Here is a 13429-nt window from a genome sequence, read left to right as displayed (position 1 = left end):
TACATCCTTGACCACCATCTCCACTCCAAGGGCTGCCTGCTCCCTCTCTCTCTCTCTCTGCTCTGCCAGACCAGGCATGACCTCTCACCATTAGGTTCTCAATCATGTCATATACCTGGGCCCTATGTCTTCTAAATTTGAGGACACACCTATTATCTCTCTGAGTGGTTCCCTTGAAACACCTCTCAACTATGGAAGGAGGGCCATGCAACCTACAACTAAATAAATCTTCTTTCAAGAACATAAGCACTCAGACTGGTCTAACCTAGTTTAGAATCTCTTAGAGGTCCTGCATAGGTGGTCCAGCAACCTGCTTTAGGACACGTGGTTCTTGCCAAATATCAAGAGTGTTCTGGAGTGGCCGGGTAGCTCAGCTGGTTAGAGCATGGTGCTAATAACACCAAGGTTGCCGGTTCGATCCCCACATGGGCTACTGTGAGCTGCGCCCTCCTTAAAAACACAACAAAAAAAAGAGTGTTCTAGTATTTAGGCCTCTGTCAAAACTCTATGATAAGAGGAAGAGGTATGTACCCATCCTCTGACACATCCTGCATCCCACCTGACACATGAACATATGGAGGCTTTGGGCCTATATCCTCCCCTTTTTATACCTGGGACCTTGGGTGAGTCATTTAAAATCAGTGAATCTAGGTTTAGAACTGGTATAACGTCTTTTCTGTCAACTTCATAACTTTGTTGAGTTGAGCAAGAAAAATGATGGATAAACGAGTGCTTTATATACAAAACAAATCTACAGAGAAAAATGTAATTTACTATTAAGATATGAGAATAGCAGTTTCCTGAGAAATAATGACCCCTTGGTCTATTTTCCTTCCTGTCTAATACATACTGCAAACCTGGTAGAGGAAGGACAAGGTTTCAAGGACCATGAGCAAAAGTCATAGAGAGGGTTAATATCTTCTTGATACATCCTCTATTAAATCTGAGGCTTGACGACTATAATGCACAGAATATAAAAAATGAATGTTTGAGGTTCCTACATCTCATATCTCACTTCATCTCATTTCCTCCAACATCACAGAGACCAAGAACATTTTCATTTAAGAATTACACATAAATGTTTTTAAGGGATCCAAGACTCTAAGTGCATGCCAGGCAGTGCCTGCCTTGCCCAACTTCTTGTCCTGACCAGTCTTGTGCTCAAGAAAGCAAGGTTATGCTGGGTTTGGGGGAGTGGGGCAGGGTGACTACTGGCTGAGTTGGGCATCAGACTTGAGAGCCCCATCCATGTGCTGGCTAATGACCACTGAGGCTACGTGGTTCAAAGGCAAGAGGGTAGGATGGAAACTGAGGAAACCATCAGAATGCCCCTAAAATTTGAGCTGTGGGGCAAGAGGACAACTGAGCAGAGAAAAACAGAGATGGCAAGAGAGACTGTGTTTGTGCAAGCAGAGAGAGCTAAAGACAGAGATACAGATACAGATAGAGATAGAGATGATAGTGATAGAGAGGCTGTCTTGCTATTTTGGTTCTTGTAAGGTTCTTGGTTTCATATACAGGCTGTTGTATTTGTGTAATAAATCCCCATTTTTCATACTATCCTTATTACTCTCAGACCATTACAACTGTAAAAGGATGGAAGGAAATGGAACGGGCCCTGATAAGCTAATTTATTATTCCCATCATCCTGGAGAATGAAGAATCTTCTAGATCCATTTCTAATGTAGAATTATGGATCTTCCTAGGACTGCCCTATTTCAGACTAGCTCAGTCTTTGGGGGCAGAATATGATACAAACCCAGTCTTCCCAACACATTCATATCTGCCCTTGTCAAATTACCAGCTCTTCAGGCCCCAAGGCCATCCTAAGAGGCTGAATTGAGTCTTCAACTAGCCCCAAAGCTCTTAGCTTTGTACAATTTGGGGGTCTTTGGGGAGTTGAGCTCTTGCCTGCCTCATGCTGACTGGACAGAAACCTAAAAGCCAAGCAGTAACCAACTCACAACAATTCAAATACGAATTACTTACGCAATGAATATTCTTTTCATAACTGTGTCATACACATGTTATGAGGTTATCAGTAGCACGTTTTCATTACTCACAAATCCACCACCTTCAGACAAGTACAAAAGACTTGAAATCAAAGACCTAGGTTCAAACTCTCACTCTTCCACTCCCGAGCTGTATGACTTTGAGTAAGCTGCTTAACCTGTAGAAGTTTCTAGCCATCTATAAGACGGAGATAATAATACCTACTTCACAGGGTTATTGTGAAGGTTAAAGGAGGCATCTAGCAGTTGCAGTGACAGCATCATAACAACAGTAATAATTTCTTGAGCCTCTGCTATGTGCCAGGCACTGAGTTAAGCACTTTATTTGCTTGATCTCATTTAATTTTCCTGATGGCCTTAGGACATGTGCACATTTTACAGGTGAGGTCGCTGAGCCACATGACAACTAAGTCATCTGCCTTAGTAACTAACAGCAAAGACAGGTGACACTGACGAAGTGCTCCTCCCTTTACTTTTTCATTTTTCATAAGGAGGAAGATTCCAGACTTAAAGAAATTAGCAGCAACTACTTACTGGGGGTTCGTCAGTTCCAAGTCTCCCATATGTTGAATTACACAGTTTTTTTATTTCCTCAGGACCCTCTATATCATAATCTTTGGGATAAGCTTCTCTGTCACGGTGCCTGAAGAAAAAAATTAAGAAACGGTTAGGAGATAAATCTCATTTATCATGTATTGCATTTAAATTTTTTTAATTACAATGAAATTTTACTGTATTTGTGACATTATGTTAATGATAGATTTGCTGAATGTCTGACACATAACATATTTTCCATCTCTTTTTGAGTCATACTGAAGCTACTTCCTAAAAACAACTTGGCACATGTGATAAAACTAAGATCACAGAAACCATACATACCAAACACAGCAATTATTCAGTGATTCCAATGAAGTGAATCTTATTTAATAACGTAGGTTAATTACCAAAAGTAAATTTTAAAATAAGACATGGTAATATCTTAGAAAGGCAACTTGCCATTTTAGAAATTTTTTCTACTATGAATTTTAATTGTATTTTTTTCAAAATGATAGCCACAATATTTACTCATATGAATTTATAACATGGGCTCCTGCTTCTAAAGAGGGTCTAAAGGAAACTGACAATTAAACATAAGCTAGGGAAAAAAACACGGTTTTTAAAACACGTAGATGGGAGAGGAAAAAAATATTCCAAACATCTTGAGTGAAAGACTGGTTAGAAATGATAATAAAGGAGCGACTTGGGGACAGGGAAGGGAAAAGGAGGTGAAGTAGCTATTTTCATAAAACTTTCTTGAGTGAAATAAAGGAAGCCAAACCCAACCACCCCCCAGAAGGGGCCCTGCTATTGAGGGAGACGGGGCTAGGATCCCTGAGATACCCAAGAATTCAGCTATCCATACATCCCTTCATTTGTTCCTTCATTCAGCATGTATATTTAAAACTTTTTTAAAAATTTATTTTAAGTGTATTTTTCCAGGACCCATCAGCTCCAAGTCAAGTAGGTGTTTCAATCAAGTTGTGGAGGGTGCAGCCTACAGTGGCCCAGGCATGGATCAAACCGGCAACCATGCTCTAACCAACCGAGCTAACCAGCCGCCCCAACAGCATGTGTTTTTGAGTATCTACTACATGCCAGGCATTTTACTAGGTGCAGAGGATGCAATGGTGAGCAAGCATGATGCAGTCCCTGCCCTCAGTTGTTCACAGTGTGGCAAGAAGACACAGAAAACTAAACAAGGAAAATATACAACGTGCTGAGTGTGGTCACGGCTATGGAAGCAGAACAGCATCCACTCTACCTGGATGGGGCACCCAGCATCCAAGCTAGGAGGTCCTTGAGGACCTGACCCCTCACCACTTCATCTGGGCCCCTGCACTGCATTCGATGACACCCTTGCCTCCGCACCTCTGAGAACACAGCAGACAGGGAGCCCAGGGAGGAGTGGCAGAGCTCCAGGGTGTGAGTCCTCTTGCCTGCCTCCCTTCTGAGCGTTAAAGTGTGAAATAACTAAAAGCATTTTGGTACCACACCAGCATTTTTTGAGACCCTGACAAGAAGGTCTCACTTAAGTCCTTAGGGGGGATATTGAACAACATCAAGAACTGGCAGTGGTAGAGTGAATAAGGCCATGGGTTTGAGTCATTGCCAAGCCAGGTCTTAGCTGTGTGACTTTAGGCAAGCTATTTAACCTTTGTGTGCTTCCATGTTCACGTGTGTAAAATGAGGACAAAAATAATACCAGTACTTCTTTAAGATTTTTAAAGGAATTAAAATGAAAAAAAATAAAGGCAGAAGGTCCTTCAACTACTGTAAAGCACCATGAACATCTATGTACAGTGAATACTAACTGGACTTCAAAAAATTCTGGAATACAAGAATTGAAACTTAGTTTTTCTATAATGTAACTTTTCTCCAAGCTCTCATTTTTCCAGGTGGAAAACCTTAATTTTGGTCAATTCTGGATTCCTTCCAGCTGTAAAAGATTTGTGTGGTGCCTCGATGCCAAGAATCCATCTTTGTTGTCATTGTCTTTCCTTGGCGGCATCTGTGGTTTTCCATGATGGATCCATGCAGATCTCTGCTACGCTCTCCTGGTGCCGCCGCACAGATGCTTGTGTAGACTGGCACTGTGCCACCAAAAATCCTTCTTGTGTCCCTCTCCACCCAGGTTCCTGGAAACCCTGACGCTGTTCCTGGACTGTTTGCCTGGCCCACCAAGCAGACCATATTTTGTATCCCCAACCGTACTGCGATTGGGGGACACAGGAGTCCCGACCTTCAACAGCTCCACAGGCACTACTGTACAAATAGAGGGCTAGGTAGCAACAGGTCCCATCTGCTCCAGCATTTCCCTAGTCTTAATTCAAATTTGGGATCTGGGACAAATCCACACATTCTCAACTTCTCCGGCCTCCTCCATCTTTAGTCCATGAACTCTTCATCTACTATGGGGCAAGGTAGCCCCACTCTTCATCTATTCTTCCAAATGTATGGTTCATCCTAAGGTCCAAGTGCTTGAAACCCAAAATCAAGAGTCTGGCTCTTGTTGCCTGCTAGGTCATTCTTCCCTGAGGCCATAAAACCAGAATAGCTCCCTAGGAGCATAGGAATGAAGAGGAAACATTTCAATGTATTATCCCCATGGCCCATCTCTGTATTGGACACCATAGGCCCAGGGCCCAGGGCTTGTGATGCTCTTAGGGGCCCAGAGAATGTTTTAATTATTCTCTAAATCAGAAAAAGAAGAATATAATCCAGCTAGGATTGTATCCAAATTCATACCAACGCATTCATAAGCTATCATTTTTAATTTTTTTAAAGGTGGGAGGAGCCCATGAGGGCAAAGATAATTAGGGCCTGTGAGAGTGGGAAGGCAGCTCTGACTAGCCCACCATATATTTTAAGTTGTATTATAACTAGATTATTACAAAAGATATAGCTATGTTCCTTTCCTTATAGCAATCTCAGATAGTAGCCAAAAGCCCAGCATTGAAAACATGAATCTATAAGTGTTTCTTCGGAGGACTGAGCTAATGCAACTGGCATTCCCTAATGCCAGCAGGCTGCCCACAAATGATGTGCCCACAGTCTGCAGGCTCTGAGAGAGACACAGCTGAAGATCTGTCTCTACTTCCAAGAGGCTGCCAGCCTTGCAAAGAGAAATATACATGAAAAAAATGATAAAAGATGTAAAGTAATATATAAAATACAAAAGAATTATTACATACTAAATATATTTTTATATTTTTAAATATAGCATATTTATTGTATACTAATTGTATATTTACTATACATATAAAAATATAGTAAAAATGATTAGGGTATTATAAAGGAAAGGAGTAACCTAATTAATTCCATGACTTTGTATTATGTCAGGTGAACATTGGCTTGTGCCTCAATTTGCCCAAGATGAACTGAAAATCATATATATGCTGAGGAAAGGAATGAATCAATGAATTGAGCGTCTCAAGTGAAAAGTGACATATAAATGCAAAATATTGTTATGTGTAATAATATTCTATCTATCTACAAATGTTTTAGTTGGGTATTTTTAAATACTTCATCAATACAAATTAAGCCTTTCAGCATCTTTGTGACATAAAAATAATCAAAGTATAATAAATACATACTTTATATAACCTTGTTCTCCTTGCTACCTGCGTTTATTTATGGTCACCATGTAACTTGCCATGACTTGTCATTTACTGCAATAAAAATAATTTAGGAGGAAAAAAATAAAACGTAATAAAATAAAATTTACAATGTCTCTGGAACAATAACTTTCAAACGTTTTTAGCACAGCCCCCACCCACCCCACCCAGATGCAACATTTTCAGTTGTTGCATCTGGGTGGGGTGGGTTGTTACTGGCACCTAGTGGGTAAAGGCCAAAGATGCTGATTATATCCTACAATGCACAGGACAACTCTCACAACAAAGAAATATTTGGCCTAAAATATCAATAGAGCTGAGGTTAAGAAAGCTCTAGAGTACGGTTGCATACCAGACTCTTAGATCAGTGGTTCCCAAACCTGAGAGTTGAAGGCAGCAGCAAAACTTTCCCTCACAATTTGTAGAACCAACATAAAACTGACAACTTTTTGTTTTCACGGGATCATTAAAAATAACGATCTATCGCCTATTAATAAGAAGACCTCTAACACCAACGATAGGTAAAAATAATCTGATTCCTTGAAAGGGAATACATTTGTCTATACAAAAAATGTACATGTCTTTACAGCTTGTACATCATCTTGGATTAGCAAAAAGGTCATCAATGTTCAGTACTGGACTAGGCTACAGATTGGCTCCTGCAGATAGTAATTTGCCCAGACATGAATTTGACAGCAGCTGGTCAGCAGTTAGTTCAAGGCCAAAGCAGCTTGAATGCAGGTATTCCATGCTGCTGACTGAAGGAAGAGCTGGGTCTTCGATTGCAGGCTGTCAGGTGCTGGCTGACATTTTTGCCAGGAGCAGGAGGGCTCATAGGGCTTCCTGCCAGCAGGGCCAGAATCTTCCTTAACAAGCAGCCTTGCTTCTGCTGACAGCCTTGCTCTATCAAGCCCAGAGCGGACTGATTTGGCTATATCTTTACATGACAGATCTTTATGGAAGATATCCTAAATTATAAGAGATGAAATTTGCTTTCTCTACTGTGGTAGAAATAGTATGAGTATGAATAGAATTAGGAATGGGGAAAGGGCTGACAGGACAGGATCAGAGCTGTCAACTGTAGAAAAAGGAGCTGGGAATCATTACCCTGTTGTCAAAAATGCTACTTAGACTGATGTAAAGAAGGTCAAGTTCAATGAATCTAGTAGACCAAAGACAGTTCGTGCAGGTCCCATGCTGGGCCAATGCCCAACATACCCAGTTGGTATACAAGTTCCCACCATCATCTGAATCTTCTAGATCAGGGGTGTCCAAACTGCGGCCCATGGGCCAACTGCGGCCCACGATCCATTTTTTATCAGCCCGCAGCAAATTCTAAAAACATATTTAGTTTACTTAAACAAACCAGGTGAGGCAATACGTACTTCACCTCGAGTGAGTGGCCTGGCTGTTTGTGTATTTTACCGCATATGGCCCTTGGTGAAAAACGTTGAAAAAAGTTTGGACACCCCTGTTCTAGATACTGTTCTTCCTGTCTCCTCAGGCCTAACATAGTCCCAATTCATGTCTTGTCAACCTCTTGACTACACTTGTCAACCCTTATAGGTCCATATCTGGGGTCCTTTGAGAGCTTGAGCTTCCTACCATAAGAAGTTGGATGATTCCACATCAAACCAGACCTGTAAGCCCCCTTTGAATATATATATACAAATCCTCAAGTGAGTTGCAGGGCTGAAGAAACTCGAGTCCGGAGCATACTCAGCTGAGATCGTCAGCTTTCCTGAGGCCGCCCCAGCAGTCAGTGCAGGACAGGGTGGGGTTCAGCCACAGGATACGCCTCAGAGGGAAGGGGATCAAGTTACACGGGAGGGTTTCTGTGGCCCCATGTCTATGTGGGGGAGGCAAGCTGGGGGGTTGCAAAGAAACCAATATCACTGCTCTGCCTTTCACATTGTTTTATAATTATCCATTAATGAATCTGCCTTCTCATTAGACTAAGAGCTTCTTAGACACAGGGCTTATTTTTTATTCATCTTTGTGATCTCAGTGCCTAGCATAGTCTAACACATTGTAAATGCTCATTGATCTTAAATGACTGATTGAATAAATGTTCTTACATTTTGTTTTTGTCATCTTAATTTAAATGCTGAGACCAACAGCTTTCAAATGTGTCCATAAAAATAAAGAGTATCCCAGCTCACTCTGCAAAAGCACACATAAATAGGACTAATTGTGCATCTAGAGATGCTAGTCTTTTGCAGCCAAAGCTTGTCCCAGGAGGAATTATAAATCTACTTGCTGAATGGGAAAACTGTCAACATACATATGCATAACACTGATTGCAAAGGGAGTTTGAATCTGAGCAATATCTAACATGAGAACAATGAAAATCTGAGCTGAATTCTAGCTTCTGGTTAGTTGATGAGAGACACATTTTCTCTGCAAATTTCAAAGATGTTAAAAATGTTTAGTTAAGTCGCCAGATGGCAGAATATATTAATTTTAAATTTTAGAATTATTAATGTAATTCACAACTACTCTTTCAGCCATTACATTTTCTGATGTAAATCTAACCCAAATGAGAAGAGCAAGATACCTTTGCTATTAGGTTTTATAATCATCTGCTATCTAGGACTTTAAAAGAAAATAACCCTCAAGAGTCAGCTATGTCTCCTGACACATTAGAGCACAAAACCAATAAAATCAAAGTCTGCAAAGAAACATTTGGCAATCTTCTTTAAAGATTTCATACACAAATGATTTACATGATAAGGTAGTGTTATTTGGTGGCACATTCATCAAACTGACAAATGGAGACTTTTAGATGCATTTGCAGAATTATAAGAAAAATCCTATGTCCTTGGGAGGTATTGTGACATTTCAGAGTTATGAAGACAGACTTTGTTTTTCAATGTGTCTCATGCTGTATGTGATTTGTGCATCTATAACCATGAAACCACAGAATTTGAAGTCTAAACTGCACTCAAAAGAAAAACCATTTGATGGAGGCAAATAAGTGAAGTCATTTTCTTCACTCAACATATATTAAGTGGCAGGTAACTAAGACCAATCATTACTGTGAATATTCTTTATTTAAAAAAATCTTCAAAAACAGGAGGCCCTATGGAAGATATTGGGAGGAAACAAAAGGAATTCTGCACTTGGAGGTTTTACCTATCTTAACAGTTTAAACATGAAATAAATGTTGTCAGTCTGATTAACTGCTGAACACATGACCATGAAAACAACTGAAGGGATATGTATTAAATAGGGTAACACTATAATTGATTATCCCACCTGGGACATTTTTAGAGAGAAATGAGGTACTAAGTACCCTGGGAGCGGTGAAAACCAGGACCGTCCTCGTCAAACCAGGGTAAGAATTTTCTTGCCCTATCTTCAGACAACTGGATCTTAATTATCTTCAAATCCTACGATACTTCTTAGGGGTTCTTTGATCCTCTCCTCCAGAAACAGCGTATGTTGACTGATTAAAGACATGCTGGTGGTGGAAGAGTAGGGCTAAATAGAGTCCGGGTTTGGAGGAGCCCGAAAGGGACTGTAGGAGAAAGGCTCTTTCCTTTCTTTCTGGCCACAGCCAACAGATAAGCAAGATGGACGCTAGAACCAAGTACATCCAAGAGCTATGGGGGAAGAAGCAGTCCAATGTAATGTGCTTCCTTCTCAGGGTGCACTGCTTGCAGTACCGCCAGCTTTCTGCGCTCCACAGGGACCCCCACACACACACACACACCCCAACTTGCCCAATAAAGCACACAGGCTTGGATACAAGGCCATGCAAGGTTATGGCATATATTGGATTCATGTGCTCGGTGGTAGCTGCAAATGCCCAGTTCATAAATGTGCGAACTATGGCAAGCCTGTCCATCACAGTTTTAATCAGCTAAAGTTTGCTCAAAGCCTTCAGTCTTTTGCTGAGGAGTGAGCAAGACGCCACTGTGTGGCTCTGAGAGTCCTGAATTCTTACTGGGTTGGTGAAGATTCCACATACAAATTCTTTGAGGTTATCCTCATTGATCCATTCCATAATGCTGTCAGACGGAATATTGATACCCAGTGGATCACCAAACCAGTCCACACTCACGGGGAGATGCAAGGGCTGATATCTGCAGGCTTCAAGAGCCATGGCCTTGAAGTACCACAAGTTCCACCATATTAGTGAGGGTTCTTGCTGTGCAGCTTGGAGAAGGTATAATATTCTCCAGCTCCACCATTACCACTAACACCAGTAATGTTGGTAATATTCTTACCTAATAAACAATTAAGGACAGTCACATCTGCTTATAAGTGTTCTTTAATTTATGTGTCTATTAAAACTAGTTGTCTGCAGATTGTTTCATGAATGTATTATCAAATTAGGAAAGTTAAAGTGCAACAGTGATTGAAGACTGTACGTGTAAGTGATGGTATACCTTGTTTCTCATAAGATAAACACTTTTGTCCTCGCTTTATCTTATTAGGGAATTTATATGTCAGTGTTTAAAATGCTGTTTTGTATAACAGGTGTAAAATAAATTCTGTGAAGGAGAAATAGAGGTTTTTTTAATTAAATTTATTGGGGTGATATTGGTTAATAAGATTATGTAAGTTTCAAGTGTACAATTCTATAATACATCATCTATGTATTGCATTGTGTGTTCACCACTCAAAGTCAAGTCTCTGTCACCATATATTTGACCCTCTTTACCATTTTCTAGCTCCTCCATTCCCTTCCGTTAACCACAATACTGTTGTCTGTGTTTATGAGATTTTTGGTTGGTTGTTTTATTTGTTCATCTGTTGCTTTCTGTTTTATAGCTAACATATGAGTGAAATCATATGGTGCTTATTTTTTTTTAGTCTGATTTATTTTGCTTAGAAGATGTGGTACATATATACACTGGAATACTACTCAGCCATAGGAAAATATGAAACACTGCCATCTGCTACAACATGGATGGCTCTTGAAAGTCAGAGTTTTTAAAGTCTATTACATACTAGTACTTCCTGTAGTTCCAAGAACACCTTGACAGTATATCTGGCATGAGTTGCATGAAGACCAGTTTGCCCCACTCCAAAACAAAAAGCAAACACCTAATTACCTGTGCTAGCTCCTATTTCTATAGTTTTAATATTACTGGCTTAAATAATTTGAATTAATTACTCTAGAATAACATCAAAAGATTATATTATGTGAGGCCCATTTTAATGCACACTTCTGTGAATGTATGAGCAATTGCATATTAAGTAGATAATACAAATTTCTTTGGTTTCAAAGCAATTTGTTTCATTCACATTAGAAACAAATGAACAAGCCTTTCTTCATGAATGGAATTTAGAGTTAAAATAGTCTTCCATTCTGAACATAGCTACACAAATCAGTATTTTCCCCTTTTCTTTCTAGAAATCGCTCAAACACAGCAAAGGAAAAGGAAGAATTATAAGCAAATTAAATCTTTGGCAAAATCAGAAGTTATAATCCCCAGATTACATCACGTGCAAGGGTTACCATAAGCAGCCAAGATCCAGTCAAAGACAACTGGAAGAAGTTGAGATAACAGGCAGTAGCAAGAAATCTCAGTAATGATATTGCCCAGAGTTGGGAACTCTCACAATGCCAACCAAATTACATTTTTGTGAATATGCACACAACTCTTCCACTGAACACAATGGAAAAATGCTAGAATATATATATGTTTAATTCCAACACATTAAAAGTATTTAAGAGCTGGGGCCGGCCGGTGGCTCAGGCGGTTGGAGCTCCATGCTCCTAACTCCGAAAGGCTGCCGGTTTGAATCCCACATGGGCCAGTGGGCTCTCAACCACAAGTTTGCCGGTTCAATTCCTCGAATCCTGCAAGGGATGGTGGGCAGCGCCACCTGCAACTAAGATTGAACACAGCACCTTGAGCTGAGCTGCTGCTGAGCTCCTGGATGGCTCAGTTGGTTGGAGTGTGTCCTCTCAACCACAAGGTTACCGGTCCAACTCCCACAAGGGATGGTGGGCTGCGCCCCCTGCAACTAGGAACTGCAACTGGACCTGGAGCTGAGCTGCGCCCTCCACAACTAAGACTGAAAGGACAACAACTTAACTTGGAAAAAAGTCCTGGAAGTACACACTGTTCCCCAATAAAGTCCTGTTCCCTCTTCCCCAATTTAAAAAAAGAAAAAAAAAAGAAAAAGTATTTAAGAGCTGAAAATCCATTGGAAATTTTCAGGCCAATTTGTGGATGAAAGCCTGTAACCAATGTCAGTAGAACTTTAAACACCCAATCTGCTGATTCCCTCAGGGTATTTGTTAACTGCTGTACAGGGGCAATGGCTTCAGGGTTAGGGAGACAAAAGTTTCATCGTAGAGTCCACCTAGGAGGGGAGTTTCACAAGAAAGTCTTCCATAAGTGATACACATTGTGCTCCCTAATACTATGTCTCCTGCTTTCCTGGGAATGCAAGAGGTTAAAATTCTCAGCTCCTGTATAGTTAGTGAGGCCTTTTGGTTTGACGAGGACAATCCTGGTTTTCACTACTCCCATTGTACTTAGTATCTCATTTCTCTCTGATTCTGGCCAATAAAATAAATATGAGCAGAAATGATATGTGCTATTTCTGGGCTAAAACAGTAAAAGCTTCTGTACAATTCTCATACCAGAGCAACTGACAACTTTCCAGATGATGGAGCCTCAATCAACCTGAGTCCAGGAGTATCTATGTGGAGATACACAGATATCAGAAACCTATAGCAGACTTTGTGTGAGCAGGAAATAAAACTTTACATGTTAAGCCACTGGGATTTTTTAGAGCTGTTTGTTATCACGGACTACACCTAGCCTATTCTAACATAGAAATTAGTACCAGAAGTAGGGTAGGTGCCATTGTAATAAAATCTAAAATATATGGCGTTGGCTAAAGGCCAGGCAGAATAGGAAACTGGAAACTGATATCACAGGCAGGAAAGTCCAGACATTTGATAGCCACAGGTGAAGAGTCAAATCATGTACCTAGTGAGATTGGGAAAGAGATTGGAAAACAATTTGTTAGTTCTGTGTGTGAACTTCTATTGACAATTGTTTTTGCGGAGGTATTTAAAAAGGGAGAGAGAAAAAAATTCAGGAAATTGGCTGGTTTACAAGAAGATAAAGGGAAACAAGAGATTCCAGAAATTTGGATCCTTGAAATGTTAGAAGAGCCAACAACCTTTGGATCTCAAACAGTAAGAGAGTAAGAGAGAGTTTTTTGAGACAGAGTTCCATTTAAGCTCAGGCTTGCAGCAAGGTTCACCCTATTGATAGACTCTCCCAGTGA

The 13429-nt window shown here is 40.4% G+C and overlaps 1 protein-coding gene and 1 pseudogene across 9 annotated transcripts in view; one reads left to right on the top strand and one right to left on the bottom strand.

Moving 5' to 3' along the window:
• The window catches only part of CFAP95 (cilia and flagella associated protein 95), a 155825-nt gene that overhangs the window by 126643 nt on the left and 15753 nt on the right, over positions 1-13429 (bottom strand). For all 9 annotated transcript variants that reach the window (XM_074330542.1, XM_074330540.1, XM_074330539.1 and 6 more), the window contains exon 2: positions 2547-2655. In XM_074330542.1, the coding sequence (XP_074186643.1) occupies positions 2547-2655 (109 nt within the window). The remainder of the gene's footprint in view (positions 1-2546; positions 2656-13429) is intronic.
• Positions 9742-10371, top strand: LOC109446298 (large ribosomal subunit protein eL15; annotated as a pseudogene).

The sequence above is a fragment of the Rhinolophus sinicus genome, linkage group LG04 (genome assembly GCF_036562045.2).
Source record: "Rhinolophus sinicus isolate RSC01 linkage group LG04, ASM3656204v1, whole genome shotgun sequence".
Lineage (NCBI taxonomy): Eukaryota > Metazoa > Chordata > Mammalia > Chiroptera > Rhinolophidae > Rhinolophus > Rhinolophus sinicus.
The sequence above is the reverse complement of the archived record's forward strand: the minus strand, read 5'-3'. Positions and strand labels throughout refer to the sequence as shown.